The sequence below is a fragment of the Notamacropus eugenii genome, chromosome 1 (genome assembly GCF_028372415.1).
Source record: "Notamacropus eugenii isolate mMacEug1 chromosome 1, mMacEug1.pri_v2, whole genome shotgun sequence".
Taxonomy (NCBI): Eukaryota; Metazoa; Chordata; class Mammalia; order Diprotodontia; family Macropodidae; genus Notamacropus; species Notamacropus eugenii.
In genome coordinates this window covers 332787777-332814602 of record NC_092872.1, presented here as the reverse complement: position 1 = coordinate 332814602, position 26826 = coordinate 332787777, and the positions used below count along the sequence as shown (strand labels likewise).

The window sequence follows — 26826 nt, the reverse complement described above, 5'->3', positions numbered from 1 at the left end:
AAACACACACAGCATAGCAGAAAGCATTTACTGAGATCAAGACTAGATTATTTAATTTGCTGGAGATTTATTTCTGGATGTTGCTCTGTGCATCTATGTATCTAAATCAGAGACAAGTTTCTGAGAATATAAATCTAATTCTCTATACTGTGTTTTGAGAAGAGTACTTACCATAGTTAACCAATAACAAAATCTTGTCAGGAAAAATGCCACTTCAACACAAGAAAACTTCATTACAGATTTCCCAACGTTTAAGAAGTTGATAGATTCCTAGTAAAAATGGATTAAACAAGCCACTTACTGTAACAGGGAACTGGACACGCCTCAAAACAAGTTTTGTAAAAGACTAAGTATAAGCTTATGCCATCGTTACGGAATGTACATCCTTAGAGAACTTGGCGAGATATGGAGAGAAAAGGAGGGTTGGGTGCGTAGTTGGGTGCTTGATGGCACTGGACTGAGTCATTTGTTCTGTGTCAAATAAATGAGAAGGGTTTTCTAAGCAGTATTGCTTATAGGTAGGACTGCGACCATACTGACTGATTGTGCTTTTGTCACCAGAAAGGAGTCGGATATCAAATGTTTTTAAGAAAAATTTCAAAACACCAACAAATGTTCCTCTGATGCCTCTGTTAGCTTGAAGCTCCCCTCCTCCCAGTCTGAAAACACAATGACTTTTCATTCCTTTCATTCCAAATGTTTTAAAAATCCATTTCCTGTTGCTCTCTCTCCCTGATCTTGGTTTTCTGTTTTGTTTTTTTTGGTGAGAACTTGTGAAGTTCTTTTGTAGGAGTGTTAAGTATAGTTCACATCTGGACTAAAGTGCTTAAGATCATTGGGAACATATGTTGTGGTAGCCTGCTCAGAAATAAACAGGGGAAGAGAGAGCTCCTCTTGTGCTTCCTTCTCAGTTGAGAGGATCTTCCTGATCTATATAACATATGACTGAAATGGGAAAAAAAATATTTAAAACATCTTATACCTAACCAAAGAGGGGCACTAGGAAATCACTACCTTCCCATGTAACTCAGAAGTTTTTGAGTTGCTTTAATCCTTTTTGACAGAAAATCAGAAAAATGAAATGAAATAAAATTGAATTTAAAAAATTTTGGAGTATAGCCAAAGTGGGAATGTGTTTTCGTGGTTTGTTTTTTTTTTTAAACAGGAGTTTTGTTTTTCTTGCTTTCTCAGTTCCGGGAGGGAGGGGTAAGAAGGAGAGAATGAATACTGGAGTGAAAATAAAACAAAATAGAATTTGCAGAAATGCAGAAAATATAATAAAAAAACTGTAAAGACTTCAGATAATTTCATACACCAATGAAATCTAATAGTGGGCAGAAAGCTGACCTTGGAGTCAAGAGGAGCTGAGTTCAAGTATTACCTCTAAAATATTATTGCGGTATCGCTGATAATAAGTCACTTAATTTCTCAGTCCTAGCCCTCTCCTGCCCTCCCCCACAGACTCTTAAAGGCACTAAACTGACAAAAAAGTGCTGGCTTATATTGGTAGGAGAAGCTTTACCAGTAACTCCCTACACCAATGAGATTATAGGTCCCTGGGAAAAAAAACCTACTAGTGCTAAAAATAACACCCACACAGTGACACATCCCATTTTAACACAATTTAAACTTTATATCCTGGTTATATTTTTCTCTTTAGCAGAATAGTATCGTATGTCCATTGTCTCCCATCTAAAGGAGAAAATAAAGTTTTACTTCACTCCTTAGTATTGATAAATTTAAAATACTCTCTTTTAAAAGTTTTAAAAATAAATTCTATTACAATATATTAGTGAGAGGAAAAGAGTAATTATAGGGATCTGAAAAAGCAAATTATCTTTCTTAGGCCTTAATATTTACAGACACATTTCCAATACCTATGATTTCACTAGTGTGAGAATTTCTTCTCACCCATATAGACTACAATCTCTCAATGACTTGGCATACAGTCTTTGAAAGGTGCTCAGGTTGAAAAGTTTGTTGCCAGCCTGGTGACAAGCCTTTCCACGCTTTGCCAGACTGGTCTTTGAACTCCCAGGGGTGGTGAACCTGCAACTAGACACATCCTCAGAGCTTTTTCATCTTTGTAAGAACCTCTTGGAGCTCACACTGCGCTGGCATCTATTTTAAGAGATCATCCACAAGATAATGCATCATTAGAACAAGACTGGAATAAGGAAGTCTTGGCTTCCAGTCTTGCTTGATTTTAATTGTATCACCTTTTCAGTCAATCGCTTAAACTCTCCGTGCCCTAAGCAACTCTCTCAGACTATAAATTGCAGAGAAGGTGCCAACCTGCACACATCTGAGAGTTCCCTGTACCAATAAAATCATAGGCCCATCTCTTATCCAAAGCTTATATGTAAATAGAAATTATTAAAAATAACCCCCACTGTACAAAGAAATATTCTACAAGGAACCAAATGACTGAATTAGAGAGAACCTGGAAAGGGCAAAGGGTTTGGGGTAAACTACATGGATGATTCTTTATGTCTAGTGGGTTGCAAGTCTTTCTAATATGTATAACAATCGATGCATCCTAGACAACTCATTCCAAGATATTATTCTAGGTTAATCCCTTACCTAATCTGCATCTTCTGCATCCAGTAAAAATTTGAGATGCCTACCAACTCCAAAAGTCAGGCCCCAAGATAGAAACTAGGATTAGATACTCACTTGGGCAAAATGTCTTTCTTCAGCAGTACCAGTACCAGGTATTAGATCTCTTTCCTCTCTCTCTCCATGACCAAATTACTTATAAGGTAGCAAGAAAGACATTAAAAGGCATTAATCTGAGTATTTGGTAGCATTCACTTGAGACATAGATGATAGAGTGCTGGTCTTTGACTCACATTCAAATGCTGCCTGTAACATCAACAGCTGCACACACTACAGATAAATAATCCATAGACTGACCATTGAAAGATGATTTGCTTGAGTCAGTGTATAGACTAATTTACTCTTCAAAGACAACCAATTAGAAAAAAGTGCTGCTGGCTGCTTATATGTATAACTCTATCATGAGTATATTGTCAACAGAACAGCTATTCAGAGTTGTTTTCCAGTACTGGTGACAGATTTGCACTAACCCATCTGTACTTTTTCACCTAATATAGCATATCCATGAAATAGAGCAAAGCCATGTTTCTGTGAGAGGTAATTCTATCTAGTCAAAGGCTTATTTATCTATATGCAATACATAAAATAATATCAAATGGTTTATTAAAGAGATTACCTTCTTAACCTTTACTGATCCATTAATGATATTAGGTAGATATTGGATATATATTGCCTGGTGATGCATTACAGAACTTACTTCTGTTTTTCTCAATGTGTTAGACATTATGGAGCATGTTATTACTACATACAGTAACAAACAGTTTCTACTTAGTCTTTAGCATTCCCAGATAAAATTATTGACAATTACTCTTTGTGTGTCCAGGTAAAACTGAAAATTCCTGTTTCCTCATCTGTAAAATTAGGGTGATAACAGCTCTTCCATCTCCTTCATAGGATTATTGTGAGGAAAGTGCTTTATAAAATGTAAAAACCAATAAAATGTGAGATTATTGTCTTAATTATTAATGCCTTTTGCTTTTGGCTTCTTTACAACTTAGACCCCATGGCAGAATTAATCTGTGCTTTGCATGCACACACACACACACACACACACACACACACACACACATACACACACACATACACGAAAACTCTTTCCACATTGCTGTAAACATTTTGGTTGTTCTATTGTTTTCCAGAACATCAATTTTAATATCAATTTTTAAAATTCAGGATGGCCAGTACAAAAGCATGGAAATGGGAGAAGTGCGTCTTGTGTGAGGAACAGCTAAAAAGACATTTTGGCTGGACTAAAGAGTGAGGGAAGGGAAGTGATGTATACCAACACTGGAAAGGTACATTGGGATCTGGTAGTAAAACTCTTCAAAGCTCGAATAGAAGAGTTTGTATTTGAGATAAATAGGAAGCCATTGTAGATTATTAAATAGAGAAGTGACATAGTCACATGTGGGCTTTAGGAAAGTCATTTTAATATTATTATATGAAGGATGTATTGGAGAAGGGAGAGATTGGAGGTAGAGAAACCAATTAGGAAGCCATTGCAATACTCCAGGTGGGATGTTATAAGGGACTGAACTAGAATAGTGATTATGTAAGAAGAGAGGAAGATATGTTGTGAGGTAGAAAACACAAAATTTGATAATAAATTAGGAATGTGGAGAATGACAAGTCAAATGGAACAACAAGGTTGTAAATTTGAGAGACTGCAAGGACAGGGGAGGCCTTGATTAAAATAAGAAAGCTTGGTAGAGGGAAAGATTTTAGGGATAAAAAAAAAATGAGGCCTGGCCCTGGGAGTGGCCTGGACTAAATCTGCTGTCACAACCTGAGAGGGAGGCGACCCTGGAGCAGCACCTTGAGGACATGATGAAGAACCATCCATCGTCAGTATCCTGTGCGTGGACTCACAGGGACTGAACCTGAGCTGCCATGGCACCCTGTCAGATAAACTTGCCAGGACAGCTCTTTCCTAGCCCAATAAGCAGCAAATCTAACTTCTGACCCGAACAGATATTCCTGTGGTCTGTCTAGAATCAGACGATGGGAATATAATGATCCAGAAACATGATGGCATCACTGTGGCCGTGCACAAAATGGCATCTCGACCTCTCAGACCTCGTCTCCAAACAATTCTAGAGCTCAAACCAATCTTTCCATCTTCTTTCTCTTATCCTGCTCCACTTTTAAGTGGCAGTACTTAGGCCAGCCATTAAATGTAATATTTACGTCTTTCCTGTTTATTATTTTGAAGTTGCCTTTGGTAAGCACTTGGTGAGAAAGGGTAATAAGGTTTTAAGGCACAGTCAAAATCAAGGTGCTCTGTATTGCTGGACTTTGGGTATGTTCAATAAATATAGCTGGAGAAAAGCACTGAGCTTTTCCTAAATTATATAAAATGTCTGTCACACAGCCTATGCAATATAGGATCAAAGTTTTCTAACTTTTAAAAGGCATAAGATCCCAACTACATACCTTTCCAAAATTTCCTAAAGCCCCTGCCTTCTTTGTAAGAGTGGTGTGCAATGGTGAGGGTATGATGGCTAATTGACCTTAATTTCACTAGCAAAGGACACTCAGCATAGGAAAAAATGGGAAAATGGGAGAGGTGGGAGGAAAATACTTTTTATGTTTAGTTTTCTGTTAAAATATCAACTTTCTGAAAGTAAGGAATGTGTCCTCTCTAAGTTATATGGTACTTAATGCATAACCACGTAAATAAGCAGGCAAACATACTAGATCTCATACAAGTGAAATGTAATGCTTGTTGCTCTACATTGAGAGCAGCTCTTACCAGTGTAAGGAAGAAATTGTAATTTTACATTAAGACATTTAATTTACATTAAATGCCCGTTTGCAAAAAAAAAAAAAATGAGTTCTGCTTTGGCCTTGTTGAGTTTGAGATGCCTATAGATCATCCAATGTGAAACGTGTCAAATAATGTTTATGATAACAACTTTATAATATAGAATAAAACCTATTGGTAAGTCTCTTCACTCCTGCCTTACTCTCATTAATTCTAGGGACTTTTCTTATTTTTTTCTTGTTCTATAAAGTAATACCTTCATAGTTTGATGAGTATAGCAGTAAGTCTATAAATTTAGATTGTACTGTCATTTTTATTACGTTAATACAGCCCAGCCATGAACACATTTCTATTTAATGACTATATATCTATTTGTCTTCTTTTATTCTTGTAGTGTGTTTTGCAATTACATTCATATAAGTTCTGAATTGTATCCTAGATTTGGGGAGAACAAACTGAAAAGTCTTCAGATAGGGTGATCCCAGCTGTGCCCCAGAATGCCAACATTGGGATAAAGTAGAGTGGGACACATTTCCTTTCATCCCCAATATCTCCTTATGTTTTTCCTGCTCTCTTACCCAGAACTGGAACACTTACCTTTTAGGGCCCGTGTTGCCCAATTTAGAGGACTTAACCTTCCCAGAATCCTTGAGCCCTTCCTGCCACCTCCCTTCTCTGCCTCCTTCTGGAAAACGTAAGATCTAGGATCCTAGGCCTATGTGGATGGTGGAGGTGGGGGACCCTCTGGGAGAATGGCCACATAGTCTCTTGACATGACTAGTTTGTAGACTATTTCCAGGTATTTTCACTTGTAACGCTCTTACTCTCTTTTAAAACTTCTGCAATTGTCTTCCAACCTCATCAGTCAATTGAAATTCCTTTCCCCAAAGTTAATCATGATCTCTTAATTTCTAAGTCTAAAGGTCTTTTCTCATTCCCAGCCTTCCTAACTTCTAAACAGCATTTGATAATTTTTCCTCTTGGATACTCTCTTCTTTCTAGGTTCTCAGGATGCCCATGTTTCCTGATTCTGCATCTACCTATATGTCCACTTTTCAGTCTCTGTTACTAGGTGTTCCTTCTTGTCATGTCCACTAATCATGAATGTTCCCCAAACCTTTGTCCTGGGCCCTCTTCTCTTTTTGCTCTATACTTTCTCATTTAGTGATCTCACCATCTCCTATTGGTTCAATGATTATTTCTAAATAATTTCTATATTATTCATCCCTAGACTCTCTCCTAAGTGCTGCATCATCAAATTTAATGTTCTATGGAAACTCATAATTTCTTCTCTAACTGCCATCTTATTTGTCTCTCTTTCAAATTTCTGTTTTTTTATCAGAAGCACAACCATCTTTACAGTCATGTGGGTGCACAACTTCAGCGTCATTCTTAACTCTTCATTTTCTTTTACTCCACATATCTAATCAGTTCTACCTACACAACATCTCCTCTGTACTCACACAGTCACCCATCTGGTGCTGGCTCCCATTGCCTCTCATCTGGACTATTGTATTAACCTTCTGGTTTGGTCTCTCTGCCTCCCACTCCAACAGATCTTCCACTCAGCTACCAAAGTGATTTTTCCTAAAGTATAGATCCTAAAGTGTAGTCTTCTGCTTGGCATTTAAAACTCTTCACAACTTGTACCCTTTAATTCAATTCAATAAATACTGTTAAGTGCCTACTATGTGCCAAGCACTGGGGATATAAATAAGAAAAAAAAACCACTACCCCTCTCTTCAAGGAGCTTACAATCTAAAGGAGGAAGAAAACAAACAAAAAGAATTTGGAAAGCAGAGGAGTGGGTGGCAACACCATTCTTCCTGCACTCTCCTCCTCTCCATGAAGTCCAGGATCCAGCCACACTCGATTACTTGCTGTTCTTTTCATATGTGTGAGAGACAGCAAAGAGTTAAGTTTCCACAAAATTGTTAGTTGCTGAAATCATTGAGAATTAGACAGATAATAAGAAAGCTACCAGACTGCAGGCAGATCCAACCAATTAGAAGCAGACAAGTGGCCTTCAGAAAATCACAAAGGTCTTGATAAAGAGGTCCAGGCCTGGGACTGACCTGAACCAGTCAGAAAAAAATGACGTAGAAAGTTTTCCTTCACTGCACTTGCTTAATGAACTTCATGTATATAAGCAGACATACCTTGCATAAAATTACCCCTCCATTTTCTGATCATGGGTCTTATGTGCAAGCATGTTTGTGAGGGGGAAATCACACTAAGAGTTGTTATGTAATGGGCATTTAGAGAAGATGGTGACCTAATGGAGAATTGACCAATCTGTCTCCTGGTAGAAGGATCTGTCCTGAACTAACAGTATAAGAATGCTCTCACTTCTGTATCCAGTGCTCTCTCCCTTCCTAAAGAAGGATTGAGCCCACTTCTGGACAGGAGTGTTCAAACCCTCTGAACTCTGCTGTAATAAATTGTCCTTGCTACCTATTAGTGTCAAGTGCGTTTCTAACACATGACACTCCATTTCCCATCTGTGTGTCTTTTGGGGAATGTTCTCCCTCTTCATTTCTACTTGTTCACTTCCCTGGCTTGGTATTTACTCCAGATCTCACCTTTAGCAGGAGGCCTTTCCTAATTCCCTTAGCTGCTACTGCCTTCCCTTATTGTGTTACTTCCTATGTACTTGGTATATATCTTGTATATAGCTAGTCATTTTCATGTGTTTCTCCACAATTAGAATGTGAACTCCTTGAAAGCAGAGACCATTTTTTCCTTTTCTTGGTATCTCCACAGTTTTAGCACAGTTCCTGGCACTTAATAAATGCTTACTGACTGACTGGCTCTTATCTTGTCCCCCATCCCCTGAACCAACTGAATTTTGCCTAGGAGTAAGAATTCCTAGTTATGACTCTGAGTGCAAAGGATAGATAATATCCTTGAAAAGATAGATCTTTGCAAGATAAATGGATTCAATACATTTTTTAGATGTGGCTAATGAAGGGATTTGTTTTCTTGACTACATATTTGTTAGGGTGGCTTTCTTTTAAATTGGGCAGTGGGGGGAAGGGTATAATGTCAATCAACACAACCCACTTGAGGGTTGCTGCTGTAAATATATATATATATATATATAAAACCACACAGTATAATAAGCACCCTACTTACTCAAAACTAAACCTTATTTAAGAAACTAAAGCATTCACAATTCATAAGAAGTTAACAACTTATTACCAGGGTGGCCACATGGCCTTAAACAGACATAAAAATATATAACATAATAGAGCATACCCCCCCAACTTATACATTCTTTGGGGGTCAAAATCTTTGAGGAGTGAGCAACCAGCTCCTCCTCACTCAGGTACTGTTCCAAAATACTTGTTTATATAATCAGGAGATCCCAAGCCAGGGTCTTCTCTAACACAGCATATCCCCAGGGTTGGGAAAGAACACAACACACTCCACCCCTAGGTCACAATAGGTTATAATCCCCTCAATTCAAACAGTGTCCAAGTAAAGTCCTCTTTGGGATACGTCCTTCTCCCCATGCCACTGTTGCAGGCTCCCAACTGGCACTCTCAGATGCACACATGCTCTAATGAACCAAAGAGTTCAAGTTCTAACACTGCTCTAGCCCCTCACTTCCAAGTCCTGATGGATGGCTGGGTGACAAAGTCAATAGGGTGGGTCCCAGGGGACCATAGCACTTTTCCCATTCCACCATAGACAGCTCCACTCCCTGGGTCTCAATCCACTCACTGCTGCTGCCCTGATGCAAACCCTCAATCTTGACTCAGGGCTGAGTCTTGAGCTCCAGGGTTCCTCCTTCTGCAGGTGCAAGGGCAGACTGCTCCCAACTCCTGCCCAGATCTGCACACAGGAAGCTATTTGTTCCTGCTCCATGTCTCATCTCATGGGGAAAAGGACTGCTCCACTTCAAGCTCTCTCTGCACCTGCCTGGGTCCAGGGTACAGGGACTCCTGACCCTAGCTTCTGTCTCTGGCCCACAACAGCCCAACTCCAGGTCATCTCGTCCTCACCCAGCCTTCCATGGGGAGGGGTCACTCTGGTTTGGGCTCTGGGCACAGTAAAATGATAGAAAGTAAAGGTAAAGAAGTGAAATAAACAGGGTTCCAACTATCTAAACAGTAATAGACATACATCACCAGATCAAGACAGCACCAACATCTGGGTTCACAAAACTGGCCCTTTAACAATGGCTACCCAGAGTCTCATCCAGGAAATAAAAAAAACCTCAGTTGAAACATTCTTCCCATGAGTGAGCCCCAAGGCAATATCTCACCTCAGAATATATATACACTTTTGACTAATAGGCTCAGAGCCAAAAGCACAAAACCTACATGGCTCAGCACCTGATTGTTACGGATGTGAATTACCAGGGTTCAAAGGAGATCCTTAAGATGTTTACAATTTAGCATAAGCCTGGGAAACTGAATTCCAAAAAGTACAACAAAAATCCTACCTTGCTTGTGCTCACAAACGGATAGAAAATAAATGATATTCCATCACCCACTAGTCACCTGCCTTTAGAGAAAGAGGAGAAATGTCATTCTACCTTGCAAGGTCTCCATTTCCTCACCTGAGCTGCCTAAGGTAGGAGAGAACTCTACCCTGAGACCTCTGCCTCAAACCCCTAGGATGTTCATAACCTACCTGAATTCATTCCTCATTGATGAGTATTCTCCCACTCAGCCATACCTTCCCCATCTCAGTAATTCTGAATCCCTCCTTCTCCCATGATCATCATTTGAATTCCTTTCTTTTTCCTCCACTGCCTTGTCTTTTATTCTTTTCCCCCTCAACCCAATTTCTTCCTCCCCCTTCCCATATCCAATTTTAAGACTAACCCTTCTTTCCACTGAACTCTCTGAAATGATGCTCTACAGGTAACAAATTTGCTTTCATTTTAAATCTTTTCCTTTCTCATTCCTTCAGTCTGTCTCTCACTGAGGCCTGGCTCTCTCCAGATGAAGCAGCCTCTTTTCTTCTTCTTCTTTGTACTTTCATTCATTTCTCCCAACTCACTAGTTGAGGTGGGGGAGTTAGAATCCTCCTTGCTCCCCAATGACGCTGCCCTGGACCACCATTGCTCAGTAAATTCTCTTTAGATTCACTCAAACTATACTAGTAGAGCAGAACTCAGCTGGTGTACACAGTGGGTAGAACTCTGGGTCTGGAATCAATAAAAACTGAGTTCAAACCTGTTCTCAGACATTTTCTAGCTATGTGACACTCAACCAGTCACTTAACTTCTGTTTACCTCAGTTTCTTCAACTATTAAATAGGTATAATAATAGCACCTACCTCTTAGGGTTGTTGTAAGATCAGATGGGATAATATTTATGAAAATCATTCAGCACAGTGCCTGACATATAGCAATTACTATACAAATGTTTATATTGCCTTTTCTTGCCCATATCTACAACCTAATCAAAATTCTAGTAGCCCTTGTCTCCTGACTTCCAGAACACTCTCCTTCTTTCCCCAACAAGTTCAGTGACTGGTTCAGTTTTTTGCTCATCCCCAACTCCTGCCCTTAAACTAGGGGGTTTGAACATGCATACTGATACTCCCTCAAACACTCTTACCTCTTAATTATTCAACTTAATTATTTTACATGGCTTACTCCTTTACTGCACCTTGGGCCTAAGCAAAGATGGTCATACCCTTTAGAGAAGGCTCAACACGTCTCTTTATAGAGGGATCAGAACTTTCAAGCTAACTTCATTTTGTAATGTAATTTATTTATTTTCAGTTTTCACCACTCACCTGCATAAGATTTTGAATTTCAAGTTTTCTCCCCATCTCTCTCCTCCCTTCACCCCAGGACAGTATGCACCCCAACCACCCCTTTCCCTAATCTGTCCTCCCTTCTATCACACCCCTCCTCCTCCTATCCCCCTCCCCTCTATTTTTCTGTAGGGCAAGATAGATTTCTATACCCCATTGCCTGTACAACTCATTTCCCAGTTGCATGCAAAAACAATTTTTAACACTCATTTTTAAAGCTCTGAGTTCCACATTCTTTCCCTTCCTCCCTCCCCACCAACCCTGATTGAGAAAGCAAGCAATTTGATACAGGTCATACATGTGTAGCCATGCAAAATACTTCCATAACAGTCATGTTGTGAAAGACTAAACACATTTCCCTCTATCCTGTCCTGCCTCCATTTATTCAATTTTTTCCCTTGACCTGTCCCCCACAATAATGTTTAATTCTAATTACTCCTTCCCCCAATCTGATGTCTCTTCTATTATCTTATCTCTCTCCTATCCCCTTCCCCCTGCCTTCCTGCAGGGTAAGATAGATTTCCATACCCAGTTGAATGTGTGTTGTTCCCTCCTTGAGCCAAATCCAATGAGAGTAAGGTTCACTTACTCCCTCTCACCTCCTCCCTCTTCCCCTCCATTGTAAAAGCTCTTTTTTTTGCCTCTTTTATGTGAGATGATTTGCTATGTTATACCTCTCCCTTTCTCTTTCTCCCAGTACATTCCTCTCAACATTTAATTTTATTTTTTAGGTATCTTACCTTCATATTCAGCTCACCCTGTGCCCTCTATCTATATATGTACACACACACATACAGATACACATACGTATACACATAAACATATATACATACACATATACTGACACACATATAATATATACATATGTACACACACACATATATGTGTGTATGTGTGTATATATGTATATATAAACACATTTTATATATATACACGTGTGTGTGTATGTGTGTATGTGGGTGTGGGTGTGGGTGTAGATAGATAGATAGATAGATAGATAGATAGATAGATAGATAGAGGATATATATGTACCCTCCAACTATCCCAATACTTAGAAAAGTCTCATGAGTTATAAATATTATCGTTTCATGTAGGAATGTAAACAGTTCAACTTTAATGAATCCCTCATGGCTTGTCTTTCCTGTTTACCTTTTCATGTTTCTCTTGATTCTTGTATTTGAAAGTCAAATTTTCTATTCAGCTCTGGTCTTTTCAACAAGAATACTTGGACATCCTCTAGTTCATTGAAACTCAATTTTTTCCCCAGAGGTATTATACTCAGTTTTGCTGGGTAGGTGATTCTAGGTTTTAATCCTAGCTCTTTTGACCTCTAGAATATCATATTCCAAGCCCTCCAATTCCTTAGTGTAGAAGCTGCTAAATCCTGTGTTATCCTGATGGTATTTCCACAATACTTGAATTGTTTCTTTCTGAATGCTTGTAATATTTTCTCTTTCACCTGCGAATTCTAGAATTTGGCTGCAATATTACTAGGAGTTTTCTTATTTGGATCTCTTTCAGGAGGTGATCAGTAGATTCTTTACATTTCTATTTGCCCTGTGATTCTAGAATATCAAGGCAGTTTTCCTTGATAATTTCTTGAAAGATGATGTCTAGGATCTTTTTTTTTTTTGGTCATAGCTTTCAGTTAGACTAATAATTTTTAAATTATCTCTCCTGAATCTATTTTCCTGGTCAGTTGTTTTTTCAATGAGGTATTTCACATTGTCTTTTATTTTTTCATTTTTTGGTTTTGTTTTATAATTTCTTGATTTCTCAGTCATTAGCTTCCATTTGCTCCATTCTAATTTTGAAGGAATAAATTTCTTCAGAGACCTTTTGGATTTCCTTTTCCATTATGCCAATTCTGCTTTTTAAGGCATTCTTCTCCTTATTGGCTTTTTGGACCTCTTTTGCCATTTGGGTTAGTCTATTTTTAAAGGTATTATTTTTTTCAGCATTTTTTTGGGTCTCCTTTAGCAAGCTCCTGACTTATTTTTCATGATTTTCTTGCATTGTTATCATTTCTCTCCCCAATTTTTCCTCTACTTCTCTTACTTGATTTTCAAAATTCTTTTTTTGAGCTCTTCCATGACCTGAGACCATTTCACATTTTTCTTGGAGGCTTTGGATGCAGGAGCCTTGACCTTGCTGTCTTCCTCCAATTGTATCCTTTGATCTTCCTTGTCTTAAGAAGATACCTTTTCACTAAGAAAATAACCTTCTATAGTCTTATTTTTTTCCCCTTTTGGGGCATTTTCCCAGTCAATTACTTGACTTGTAAGTTCTTTGTTAAGTGGAGGGTGTACTGCTCCAAGTTTCAGGGGTTTTATGTAGCTATTTTCAGAGAAATCTCTAGGGACCTATAAATTCTCAGTTCTTCCAAAGTGATATGATGAAGGGAGAAGTGTTTATTCCTCTCCTGGCCTACACTGTAGTCTGTGAGCAACCACCAGCACTCTTTTCTGCCCTGGATTTGTGAGTAGCATTCCCTCCCCATAGCTGCCACCAACTCTGCCATGCCACCACTCCTCATCACTCCAGGATTGCCACCCAGGTCTACATCCCAGATCAGTCACTTGATTCCCCCACTGTCTGTAGGCTGAGAGCTCCAGAAGCAGCCACCCTGCTGCAGCAGTGGCTGCTGCTGCCCTGGGGCTGGGGCCAGACCACATTCCTCTCTCACTGAGGTAAGAGAGCTTTCTTACTGACCTTTGAAGCTGCCTTTGGCATTTGTGGATTGAGAAATCTGGAAACCCACAGCAGCTACCCATGATTCAGCACAATGAGACTTGCTCTGGTCCCATCTATGCCAGTGTAGACCTTGCTGGACTGACTTCTATTCCAAGCCCAGTTCCTATTGGCCTTCCAGATTGTCTTGGACTGTAAATTTGTTTTGCTCTGTCATTTTGTGGCTTCTGCTGCTCTAGTATCTGTTTAGGGCCATTTTTTACAGGTATTTTGAGGGGTTTGAGGGGAGAGCTCAGGCAGGTCCCTGCTTCTACTCTGCCATCTTGGCTCTGTCCCTGCTAGCTAACTTCATTTTCTATCAACTAAAGCAACCTTGTACCCTTAGGCAGGGCACCCTCTGGTGCCACTCATTCCTCCCTTTTCAGTTTCCTTTTGTATATTGTTTTCCCCTATTAGCCTCATTGCTAATCCTTGAATAAGACCTAACATTTCCCTATTCCATGTATTTTTATTGGCTATTCCCTATGCCTGGAATTCTTTCCCCCTTCATCTCTGCCTCCTGGCTTCCTTCAAATCCCAGCTAAAATCTTACCTTCTTTGAGATGCATTTCCTAGTCCCCCTAATGCTAATGCTCTCCCTCTATTAATTATCTCCAATATTTTCTCTATATAGTTTGAAAACAGAGAGAACAGAGTAATCAAGGAGAAAAGGGTGGACAGCGCCAAAGGCTGCAAAGAGCTTAAGAATGAGCACTGAAGAAAAAGAACTGGATTTTAGCAATTAAGAAACCTTAAATGAGGTGACAGAGTTTTGCTCAAAAATTTTCATGTTTATAGAGACACATAAGTTAGTAGATCAATGGAAAGCTATTCATATCTAATTGCAGAGAGATTGATTAACTTGCCTGTTTAAAAAACTGCCTCAGAGATTCTGTCCCGTAAGGCAATCTTATCACATCCAGTTTTATCAGCAATTAGGCATTTATTTGGCCTACCTAGTGAGTACATTGAAATCAACGTTTACTTTTGTGACACTAAGCAAAAGAAACTCCCTGCCTGTCTTGTACACGGCCAGATCCAGATAATGGCTCAGAAACACATATTTCAGTCAAAAAAGACTCTATCTCAATTATTAGTTCAAGTGGATGGGAGAGAGCAGAGCACAAAAGCAGTAACTTTTATGCCTAATATTCTGACAGTAGAGATTCTTAGGGTCCGGACACACTCCACGGAGTCTAACCACATCGTGAGCCAGCCTGGGCCCTCTACAACTTCTGGGTTAAACCAAGATTATGGTTAGCCCACAAACTCAGCTAGGTCACAGGGTGCAGGTCTAGGACTATTTGACCAGTGACCAGTAACACGTTCTCCCAAGGGAAACTGGTGAAACAGTTACTTAGGAATCCATGTGGCAATGCTAATACTGACTCATGGAGGTGTGCCTTGCTTTTAAGTGCGCGTTCATTACTGACTAGGTGTATTGCTACACGTTTCAGCAGCTTGTTTGATTTTTTCATTTCTTTAGCTACTTTAGTTACTTGTAGCTATTTGAGTCTATGCATACTCTTGCTGTTTGCATATAGTTTTACTGTTTTTGAATGGTTTATGGACATACTATTGCTACTGTTACTTTTACCTCACTGTTTTGTTTTATAGATATGCATGCAATGTTTTTCATATAATTTAAATGTGTAGTCCCTGAAACAGACTGTCAAGTAATGCTTTGCATGTGCTCTGTTTAGTGCATGTATTCCTTATATGCAGTTATATTAAGCTTCAACAGCAAATACATACATTTTCATAACAAATATCTAAGCCTGAATAGCTTAAAGCTGCACTAAGACCATTGGGACAACCCCTACTACACATTTGTTGTGAGGAATGGCTCTCAGGTGACGCTGCCTGGGATGCTAGGATGCTTCATCCTTGTCATACTGCCGATGCATATTTTGATGATGTGCTACATCACGGCAGCTAACTTTGCAATGGAATGAAAAACTCTGGGAAGGAAGGAAACTTATTTTCAAAGTGTTTTCTCCATGCGCAGAGAAAAAAGTTTTGAAATCCTAACTGGGAATCCTGGAATTCAGAGTACCCAAATGATGGCACTGTCTCTGCCCTGACCTCTAAGTTTGGGGGACAATCACAAGTACAGAGCTGGGAGTAAAGCCAGGGGCGGACATCAGGAATGCAGGGAGTTTTTAAGTCATCTCTCTTAGACAAGCAGAGACAGAAAAAGTGTCCTTGCAACAGCAGCCAGGGCATGGCAGTGCAATCCTGTCCCTGCAGTCATCTTGAGGTACAAGCTCTGGGACCAGGGCACTGGGACTAGGAGTCACTGGAAGATACTGATTTTACTCAGCCCTTTAAGAACTGAGTCAATGCTACAAAAGCTTTTACTTTTTCAAACTTGCTCTATCAGATACTTGATGCTAGGTGCTTTTATGACTTTTCCTGCTATTTCTTTAAATCATTTCTATTTCCTGATTTTGTTTTACATTAAAAAATCCATGGCCAATTATAATTGCTTTATACTGCATGTCTATATGTTTAGTGTGTCTTGGGAAAGAGCAAACGTCCAGTGACTGGTGAGAAACATACAACATTTGACCAAGCTAGAGACTGAATCACTGTTCACAATATTAGGATTTGTCTTCACCTGAGGGCTCCAAGAACAGTGAAAGGATCTTATCATGATGTTTATTCAAAATCTTAACTTAGAAGGTCCTAAAATCACAGACTGGTAGCCCAGAACCAACATGGTTTTAAGAACCAGATGTTTTAGGCCACAGCAGCCTTAGGCAAACCTCCCTTCTCCTGGGCAAGGTCTGGAAAGAATTAGCTAGTCCCCTCTCCAGTTAAGACAGAGTTTAAAAAAAAAAAAAAAAAAAGAGCTAGTGCTCAGTCAAACTTTGCCTCACAGCAACACCTACTGGTTGTATTTATTTATAACAGCTACAGATACCATTTACACAGTGCTTTAAGATTTGCAAAGTGCTTTGTTACTTCATTTTACGGTGGTGAGGTAGGTGCCACTATTATGACCATTTTTAAGATGAGGGAATTGAGGCATACAGAGATTAAGTGGTGACAAGGCTACAGAAAGTGTCTGAGGCTGGCTTTGAACTCAAATCTTCCTGACTCTAGGTCTAGCATTCTATTCACTGAACCACCTATTTACTTACCTAGATTCATGTTGCCTTCCCCAAAAGAATGTAAGTTTCTTGAGGACAGGGACTATTTTATATTTCTCTTCATATGCCCAGCATGTGCTTAATAAATGTCTGTTGATAGAGGATGAACTAAGTGATATTTAACCCAAAAGTTGTTGTTGTTTTTTAAACACTCCTTAGAATACCAGTTTTTCTCTTGCATCATGACACTTACTTTTAAAGCAAGGCTATCCTAAGAGTCTATAGTTTTAAAGTGTTCCATACATATTACAGTACAAAAAAAAATAAAGATACTTCACAAGTTACATAAAACTAAATACAGAATTTATTCTGTATTTATATATATCCAAGCAAACTGCAACAAAAAACTACAACATAATTACTTGATTAAAAAAGTTTTCATTTGCTTAGTATAGATAATCATTCTTCACTCTCATTTTCTAAATCTATTATTGAGTTGTTTGGGCCTAATTTTCCTTTTTGGCATCCTAATTAGCGGGGGCCAAGAGCAAAAGATTTCTAATCAACATGTTCAACTTCCCTACATATAAATGTAAATCTATATTGACAGAAACCTTACAGAAATGTTACTCTTACATCTTACATCTTTAATCTTCACTATAGTTATCTTTTTATTTTGAGCTATCTGGATGTTTGGCTACTCACATACATATTTCTTAAAGAAAATCCTGTTTACAATAAATAGGTGATTATTCATATTCTCAAAGTGTGGGTGGAACAAAGGGCAGCAGAGTCCAGTAGCCTGAAAAACCCTATACAAAGGACTGTGATGAGAATGATTTGATGCAAGCAGTATAAAACGCATGCTAAGAAAAAGAGCAGACTATACATTGTTCAATTACTTGGAGAAATTTACGGAAACACGTCAGAATCCTCTAAATCTAAATTCAAAGTTTGAATTTATATCAAATTTAATAATAAGTTGTTATGATGAAATTCAAATGACTGAAAAGCAAAGTAAGGAGCAGTTATATTACATTTTAATAGCATTGTGAACAATTTTATAGCTTCTTTGAGAAATATATTAGTATGCAACTGCTGTTTTGCACTTTTTTTTGAATAATTTTATGTACATAAATTCTCACTTTCAAATCAATAACCTTACTGAGTGTTCTGAGTTTCTGTATACAACAGACCTGGCATTCCTTTTGCCGCACTAAAAATTCATAAAATGAATCAATGTTCTTCTATTAATGACTTGCATCTAACTTGTGAATTCCTCTCTTTTAGAAGCAGCAATTTCAAAAGCTACAAGTCCTTATATGCTTTTGTTCAACCTATTCATAGATTACAAATGAACTGAAGTAAACACTACTATTAATGTGTTTGGGTTTTTTTACTTTAGGTCTAATTTTAACTGCAGAGAAGGTAATGAACGATGGAAGATTTGATTAACATTTTCTAGGTTTGTTATTCCTGGAAGGTCTTGTAACAGCAAATACTGAAGGTTTCTGTAAACATAGAATAAGAAAAGAGTATTATTATAGGCTCATCCTGAATTCTTATACACATAATGATTATTTGGAATGGTGAACTGATTTTGAGAAAATGATAATGAAAATCTGTGTTATTCTAACTTTTGAATGTTACTATAAGACTTGCTTGTAGAAACTGATTTCTTTTCCAATTAATCTAATAGATTTTTTTATTTAAATGAAATTTAACAAGAAACATGTACCCACAGTCATTTAAAATCTCAATACTTCTGTTGAGATAATTTATCTTGCCAAATGAATACAAATAGAATATAAGCTCTCCAAGGACAGGGAATATTTACTTTTTGTCTTTGTATCTCCAAAACTTTTTAATTAATGCCAGTTGAATTTGACTTGGTAGAATTTCTTATGTGTTAAATGACAATTTCAAGAAAATATGTAAAAAGAATCTTAACCCATAAAATAATAAATTATATACTTTCTGACAGGAATTCAGATTTTAATATTTTTAATATGGAGCCTTAGATAGTGTTAAGAATAACCAAACATCTTTATTGTTTGTTATCAACTTCATAAAACTCAGTACTGTTACAAAGCACTTTTGCTGATAATGAGATCACTGGGTGATCCGTATAATAACCATAGGTATTCTGTATTAACCAGAGATACTGTATTATTGAAGATTAATATTTCTTTAGTTATGATTCAGGATTTTATGAATTTCAGTCTAAAATGTCTAATTCCTCTGTACTTCAAAGAGACAGAGATTTTAAATAATCATTTATTTGAAAATGCTGTATATTAGTCTCGAGTCTGTTTTTCAAACGATATATTTCTCAAAACAATAAAGACTCTACAAAACAAATCCACTTTGGTAAAGTTGGAAAGAGCAATGGATCTTGAGTCAGAGAACCAGGGCTCTCTACTCATCAGCAGAGGCACTGTTATTTTCCACTTATGTGACAATATTTTACAGTTGTTTCCTCAACTTTAAAATGTGGAGGTTGAGCTAGACGATCTATAAGTTCGCTTCTTCTAGCTATAAATCTCATGACCTTATTCTACTCACCAGTGGTGTTTAATTTTAACCATTTCATTCATTATGAAACCACATTTATGCTTGCAACTTTGTGTGACAACCTACCTTAGGTGATGCAATGCAATAATGCCCTTTTCTGTGACATTCCCACAGGAAATGATTTCCATCTGTAAAACACTTTCCTGTAAGTTTTTTAATTGACTAAGCCTCTGCAAACACTCGTCTTCAATATAATGACATTTGCACAGCTTTATTTCTTCCACATGTTCTAGGCCCTCTGAAAAAAAAGAATACGATAACTATAAACTATCCAGAAACCTGATACAAAGCAGGACTACAAATTGCCATTCTGCAATGTCCATACACTGAAGCTGTGTGGATCAAGTTATCCTGACTGCTTAATTTCCTACAGTCTTCATTGTTTCTAATTGGTTAAAGTTTGGAGTAGATGCCAACAGCTTTGATGTGAATACACTGCAGGACAAAGGCACGTAAAGGTAAGGCAATATTCTGTAATTCTGTTAAAAATTAAATAACAAATATAAGGAAGAAAATTGGTCAATAAGCCATATCTATGAACAAAGTTAGATACTGGTTGCTGCAAATCTGAAAAATTTCCAACCACTTCTGATAAAATTATGTAATAATTACCCAGGTAGTCAAATCCAATGTTCATGATACAAGAGTCAGTGGCATCAATTGCTTTTATCTTGTATTTGTTTAAAGGACCAGTTGGAAGATGATTGTAATCTTTCTGCCACTTGTCTTGACCATGGTATTGCACCAATGCTCCACAACGCAAGAGCCACTCAGATGCTGCCCTGTCTGGACCAACAGCTTTTATTCGATCATAATCTACTCTGTTAAAAGTGAAAACCAAACAGATTAGTTCTTCCTATGATCATTTGTAATTTCATTATGTTTTCAATCTAAAAATAACATAACAGTAAAAAAAAAAAATTAGATACTGCTGAGCAAAGAAAGTGAAGTTCAAGGAAAGGGCATGATACTTATTTGATACCTTCCTGTGTTTTCACTTTTAAATGAACTGTACTGTAGTATACTGCTAAAAGGGAATATAACTTTTTATCATATAACAGAAAATAAATCTTTAGTGATAAAGATGATCAACTCTGGTTAAGAAATCTCCTAAAATACCTCCTTTAACTTAATTCAGGAATTTTTCAATGCACATATGATACATTTACTTTTTTCTCTATGCCATATTCTGGTAACAGTAACTTTAAAAAATAGGATATTAACTAAGAAAATAAAACAAATGATCAGTTTCATCAGTCTCCGAACTCTTACTTGTAAGCACCTCACTTGTTAATGTTGCAAATTCTTGTTTTGCTTTTACTCTCTTTAAAAGGGACTGACTACAGCTTTATAGCATTTCTTAAACTGCAGTGGAAAATGGTTTAATTTAAGAAATAGTACTGTTGGGAATTCATTCAGCCGCCACAATCTCTGTGATTATTCAGTTCAAGTAACTTACTTGTTAAACACCGCATTCAACCACCCCCAGAAGTGTCTGTTGTGACAGAAGCATGGAAATTTCTTTAAGCTCTGTAACGGCTGTGCAAATTTTCCAAATAGCATGGTGAGATCTGGGCACACACACAAAAAAACACTCCTTATGAGTTCATCTGCCAGTTATCAGTCATATAGGTACAATAAACTATTCAGCACTCTTATTGTAGGACTTCAAAAAATTCTTAATTTCATCCACCTGGCTACTCTCTCCCAAACCCTGAATTCAGCAGTTTTCATAAGTGGTAAAACAAAACAAAACAAAACAAATCATCTCTTGGTAGGTGGCTTTCTGGGAGTAAGCATCCCTTCACTTGTCCAGTCCCCTGTCTTGGGGACAGACCCACCGCCTCATGGGGCCCGTACTCAAAGCCTTTCTATGGTGGTAGGACCAGACAGAGCTTGGGCTCCACTGTTACACCTTTAACACATTTTTGTTCCTTTTGATAAAGGGACAAACTCCTTGGACAAAAGAAAAAGACGCGAGTCAGCATAAAAACCAAAATGACCACAAGATGATAAAGGTTGCACTGCAAGGAGGCACAGGATTAGCAGTCTATAGAAAACAAGAGATTACAAGAGGATAAAAGGGGATCCTCAGTAGAGGGGAGCACTGGCATCTCTGGGCTCTCCTCTCCTCCCCAGTACAGTGGGGGCTCCAGCAACAGGGACCTTCCAGGGGTGCGTGCGGTGCTGACACAAGGCTCTGACCGGACGGACGGACGGACGGGAAGTGCTTTACACACTTTAAAAAATATCTGTATTTATTATTACTGCTATTCATACTCCATATGAATCTCCTTACATGAATGGCATTATAATGTTAAAATGTTAATTTATATTATACATAATTACGTACCATGTAAATACATTCTATATGTTATATAATAAATATATAATGTATTAAATAAGGGAGATAATATTAAATTAAATATAATATTAACTTCATGAAAATAATGATAATATGAATTCTTGCTAGTTAACACGGATCTCCTTTCTGGGCCATGACGCCACTTATAGAACGGGTAAGCTGAACTAGGTCTTTAAGGTGGGCGCGGCTGCTAACTCTCCCGGACTGAGGCAATGACCCGTTAACGCCCCCTCGATCCGGCCACGAACTGCGCGGCCCCTCCAAAAGTCACAGGGCCGGACTGCTCGTGCGCAGACTGGCGGGGGGAGGGGAGGCGGAGGGAGGGGGGAGGGGAGGCGGAGGGAGGGGGGAGGGGAGGCGGAGGGAGGGGGGAGGGGAGGCGAAGGGAGGACGGAGGGTGGCAGAGGCCGGGGCGTGCCAGAAGGCTTCATCGGCCTCGGCGTGGTCTTTTCTTTGTCTTAAAAGCTCCCACCTCACGCGCGGTTCTTATTTTCCCCCTAATTTTATTGGAAAGATCAAGGGCTAAAGTCAGTCAGTGCAGTGTTCGGAACCGGGGTTGGTAAAGGATAAACAGAAGCCTTGAGGCCCTCACTTACAAGATCGGAGGGAGCGTCCTTTCCTCCTACTGCGCCTGCGTCAGTCTCCGCTGTCCATTGGCAAATGGGGACGGGCTTCTAGAGGGAGGGGCGGGGGTGCGGTCTGATTGGCCAGAGGAGGGTTTCTAAATGAACTCTGTGTGCGCGCACGCGCGCTCTCTCTCTGGGTCTGTCTGCGTCTGTGTGTGTGCGCGTGCGTGCACACCAGATGACAGTTTCCAGATGAACTGGCTGGCCAAGTGGTGTGTGTCCGTGACTGTGCATACACACACTCACAAGCGGATGCTCATGGCCAACACATAAGTCCATGCCGCTCTATCTGCAGGTATTCGCTAGATTGATAGGAGAGGTCACTCCCCAACTGGAGGTCATAAGTAAAGGCTTTCCTGTTAGATGGAAGGGCATGACAGGCAAGAGCCCAGAGACCCAAGTGGAGTCCCTGAAAGAAGTGAAATGTGACAAAAGTAGAGAAGTCCTTCTGGGGCCGAGCTGCCAAGGGCTTTAGATGGCAGACAATGGGGATGTGTTGGACTTGCACCCAGAGGGCACAGGGTCACGGGTGTGAGGTGAGTATGCCCCTTCTTGTCTGGGGGCCTTGGGCTGCTCCTCTGTAAAAGAAGAGGATCCTGTAGAGGAAAGGAAACTTCCGTGTAGGAAGCTACCACTGTCACGGTTTTAAACAAACTTGCATAATTTTTGGTGTGATTGGGTGGTAAAAGACACGGGTACCTATTTTTGTTGTTCAGTTGTTCCCGTGACCCCATTTGGGGTTTTCTTGGCAAAGATTCTGGAGAGGTTTGCGATTTCCTTCTCTGGTGCATTTTACAATTAAAGAAACAGAAACAAGGTTAAGTGACTTGATCAGGGTTACCCAGCTATTAAGTGTCTGAGATTGGATTTGAATCCAGGTCTCCCTGACTCCAGGCCCCAGGGCTCTATCCACTTAGCTGCCTCTGAAGTATGTATATGATGGGCTGCTTGGGTGCATGTTCTTGGACCCCAATTCTAAAATCACATTTCTCCCTAGCCTCAAAATACTATCCCCAGCCCAAGGACACAGCCTGCCCTAACAACAAGCATTATCTCCCTCCTGCTATAGCAGCCAGCTGTACCTGTAGAACTCATTAGTCTGAACCAGCTGTGTACTGGCTTAACTGGCTGTGCACTGGGTCATAATGGCATTTACTACTCACTGACCAATCATATGTACCCTAGACTTAGATATATGTATACTCCCTACATTTATCTTGTCTAACAAGACATTGATAAGAGCAATCTGGTATTTCTGAGCCAGCCAGGATCATTAGTTGGTTTAGTGACCTTTCGGGACTAAAACCACACCTCCATATAGCTTCCCCCTTGGCTATTTCCTGATGAATTTTGGGTAAAATATCTGCACAGTAAAAACCAAAAGTGCATGTTCCTTTAAGAACTGACCACTCCTTAACCACTCCCTAATCCCGCCCCAAAACACCTAGTTAGCATATTTAGCACACACTTTACTGTGGAATGTCTTATATAAACTTTACCTATACCCCTCTAATGTTGCAGGTTCCCTAGGAAATCTTGCCCACTCAAAAGCATAATAAATCTTTACCTTGACCTGAACAATGCTTGAGTCTGGAAATCCCTTAGAGGTGGCCTGCCCCTGGTACCCCAGTGTTTGTGGGGGTCTCACCACACCCCCCTTCCAGCCCTCATCATATATGCACATATATGTATATATAAATGTGTATAAATATACATATGTGTATAATATACATAACATACATATAATGTCTACATGTACAACCACATTAGTGTTTGAATCATTTTTAACAAGAGCATAATCATTATCCATTTATCAACAAGTACTTATTAAGCATTTCCAGGCAGTATGCTATTCCTACTACTTCCTGACTTTCAAAAACAGAATTATGCTGCTTCTGAAAGTTGAAATCCATGTATTTGGAAAAAAAATACAGTGACCTTTATTTTGTCTACTTTCCACAGTTTATTTCGTCTATTCTAGAGAAATACATGGCTGAACTATCCAGAGAACCTGACATCAACAGTAACCTTCATGCCTTTCATTTTCATCCTTCCTTCAGTCATACCAATCTCTCAGGCTTAGCAGAATTTCCAGCTTTTCCCATGCCTTCCCACATAACTATCATTGATGATCTCCTCCACACTGTCAGAACTAAATAAATATTTATCTTGTGTTATATGCTTTCTCTGTGTGAATCTCTTCTCCCAAGTTAGAAGTCCTGGGTTAGAATCCCAGATGGGTCACTTATGAGATGTGTATCTTTAGGCAAAAACTTCCTTCTGACTCTTGGCTTCCTTATTTGTAAAATGGGGATAATAACTGCACAAACTTTTTTCTTTTTCAAAAAGTGGTTTTGAGGAAAGAATGTAAAATAAGGTTCTTCTTAACCTTTTTGTGTCATGTGTTTGGCAATCTGGTGAAATCTATGGGCCCCTTCTCAGAATGATGTTCATAAATGAATATAATACAATACATAATGAAACCAATAAATACAAAGAAAACCAATACTATTGAAACACAGTTTTCAAAACATATTAAAACGAAATAAGTTTATGGACAGTGATTAAGAACCTCTGCCCTAAAGTGCTCTGTAAATGTGAGTCTTTCTTATGTTGTAACCTCCTGCAGACACTGTCTTATTTCTGAGCCACAGAACATGACAAAACATGAGCACAAAACATGTGATAATAAAATCTTGTTTATTTAACCCTTTGGTTGATCTGAAAAGCTATGGATCACAAAACTACTAAGATTGCCCTCGGTGGATTGTCCAGTGTGCATTCTTTGTTAATTTTCCTCTAGTAAAGCTTCCCAGTTGGCCCAGGCCATCCCTAGCAAAAATATGAAGTTGAAAATGATGGTTTGTCTTGGTACTCTTATGTCCCTGTTTTTGTATTTGGTTGGGTTTTTGGGATCATCTTCGCCAAGCACCTAGTGAAATAATACTTCCTCTTGGTTGCTCAGAGTATTCCACACTAGTATACTTCTAGGATCTATTTTATCCGATAGTACTTATAGGTGACTGGAAGAACGTTGGTGCTTAAAACAAAATTGGGGAGATTTGGAAGCAGGGTGGGTCTTAGAGAAAAGATAATGAATTCTGATTTTGATGCGATGAGTCTGATTCATCCAATTGAAAATATCTAATAGAGAGTTGAGACTGGAGCTGGAGCTCCAAAGAGAAGCCAGAACTAGATATATAGAATTGGGCCTCATTTTGTGGAGATAATAATTAATCCTAGCTATTAAGACAGTATGGAAAGAAAAAAGAAAAGGACTCAGTACTGAGCCTTGGGGAGCACTCACAGTAGGGGGTATTACATGGATAATGAACCAGCAAAGGAGACTGAAAATGGTGGGTTAGTTAGGTAGCAGGAAAATCAAGAAATCAGGGTCAGGAAGACTCAGAGAGGAGCAAATATCAAGGAGGAGAAAAGGGTCAACAGTGCCAAATATGGCAGAGAGGTTGTTAAAAAAAAAAAAAAGGATTGAGAAAATGCCATCAGATTTGGCAATTAAAAAATTGTTGGTAACTTTGGAGTGTATTTCAGTTGAGTGATGAGTTTGGAAGCCAGATGCAAAGGCATGAGAAATGAGAAGGGGAGAGAAAGTGTAGATATCTTTGCTAGAAGTTGGCTGAGAAAAGAAAGAAAGATAAATGGATAGTAGGGTGTAAGGAGTGTGGGGGTTTTTTTCAGAATAAGCACAACTTGGTCATGTTTGTAATACGTAAGGAAGAAACTAGGAGATCAAGAGAGGTTGAAGATTAGAGAGAGAAGGCGAATGGTTATAGCGACAATCTTCTGGAGAAGAAAGGAAGGAATGGGATCAAGGGAACATTTACTGAGGTTAGCCCAGATGAGGAGGGTCATCTCTTCATCAGAGACTAGAGTGAAGGAGAGAATGAAGTATGAAGATGTCAAACAGTCTTAGGATGTAGAAATCAATTGATAAACAGAAGGGAGAAAGATGGAGCTCATAGCAATTGTTCTCTTTTTCACTAAAGTATAAAGCAAAAAGTACTCTACTGAGAGTAAGGAAGGAAAAGATGGTTTAAAGAGAGGTTTGGCATAGCTTCCATGGGGAGTGGGCTAGTGTATTGTTAATGTATTTTTTTTGCATAATGGGAAGATCTTTTCCATCCATTAATAGGCTTGTATGACCTACTTGAGTCACATGGAATCCTTAGTCACATGAGTGTGTGGTGGGAAGAGCTTGCCAAATAGGTGGAGCAGGAAGGATGAAGCAGAACTGAGAGGAAGTTAGACACAGCA

General features: G+C 38.9%; 1 protein-coding gene, 1 long non-coding RNA gene and 1 pseudogene across 5 annotated transcripts; 2 read left to right on the top strand and 1 right to left on the bottom strand.

Moving 5' to 3' along the window:
• Positions 1 to 376: 376 nt before the first annotated feature.
• On the top strand, positions 377 to 4800 carry LOC140517487 (ragulator complex protein LAMTOR5 pseudogene; annotated as a pseudogene).
• A 13132-nt stretch (positions 4801 to 17932) lies between these two features.
• DMAC2L (distal membrane arm assembly component 2 like) lies at positions 17933 to 22652 on the bottom strand. 4 transcript variants are annotated; one of them, XM_072629789.1, is made up of 5 exons: positions 22522 to 22652; positions 21020 to 21131; positions 20173 to 20381; positions 19627 to 19798; positions 17933 to 18497 (listed from the first exon to the last, which is right to left on the bottom strand). In XM_072629789.1, the coding sequence occupies exons 2-5, from the start codon at positions 21121 to 21123 to the stop codon at positions 18383 to 18385; spliced, it is 600 nt and encodes a 199-aa protein (XP_072485890.1). In that variant the 5' UTR covers positions 21124 to 21131; positions 22522 to 22652; the 3' UTR covers positions 17933 to 18382. The 4 variants fall into 4 exon arrangements, with proteins under 4 accessions (XP_072485890.1, XP_072485892.1, XP_072485889.1 ...); XM_072629791.1 differs by having other exon boundaries at positions 22398 to 22532; XM_072629788.1 differs by lacking the exon at positions 22522 to 22652 and adding an exon at positions 21914 to 22191.
• A 26-nt stretch (positions 22653 to 22678) lies between these two features.
• Positions 22679 to 24728, top strand: LOC140518052 (uncharacterized). Its single transcript, XR_011971815.1, has 2 exons — positions 22679 to 22846; positions 24514 to 24728. It is a non-coding gene; the product is annotated as an uncharacterized lncRNA (long non-coding RNA).
• Positions 24729 to 26826: the final 2098 nt, after the last annotated feature.

Coding starts and splice junctions, on each gene's coding strand:
- DMAC2L (XM_072629788.1), bottom strand. Junction 19,799..20,172: donor CATTGGATTTGACTACCTGG/GTAATTATTACA, acceptor CTTTTTTTTCAG/AGGGCCTAGAACATGTGGAA. Junction 18,498..19,626: donor ATTGCATTGCATCACCTAAG/GTAGGTTGTCAC, acceptor CTATGTTTACAG/AAACCTTCAGTATTTGCTGT.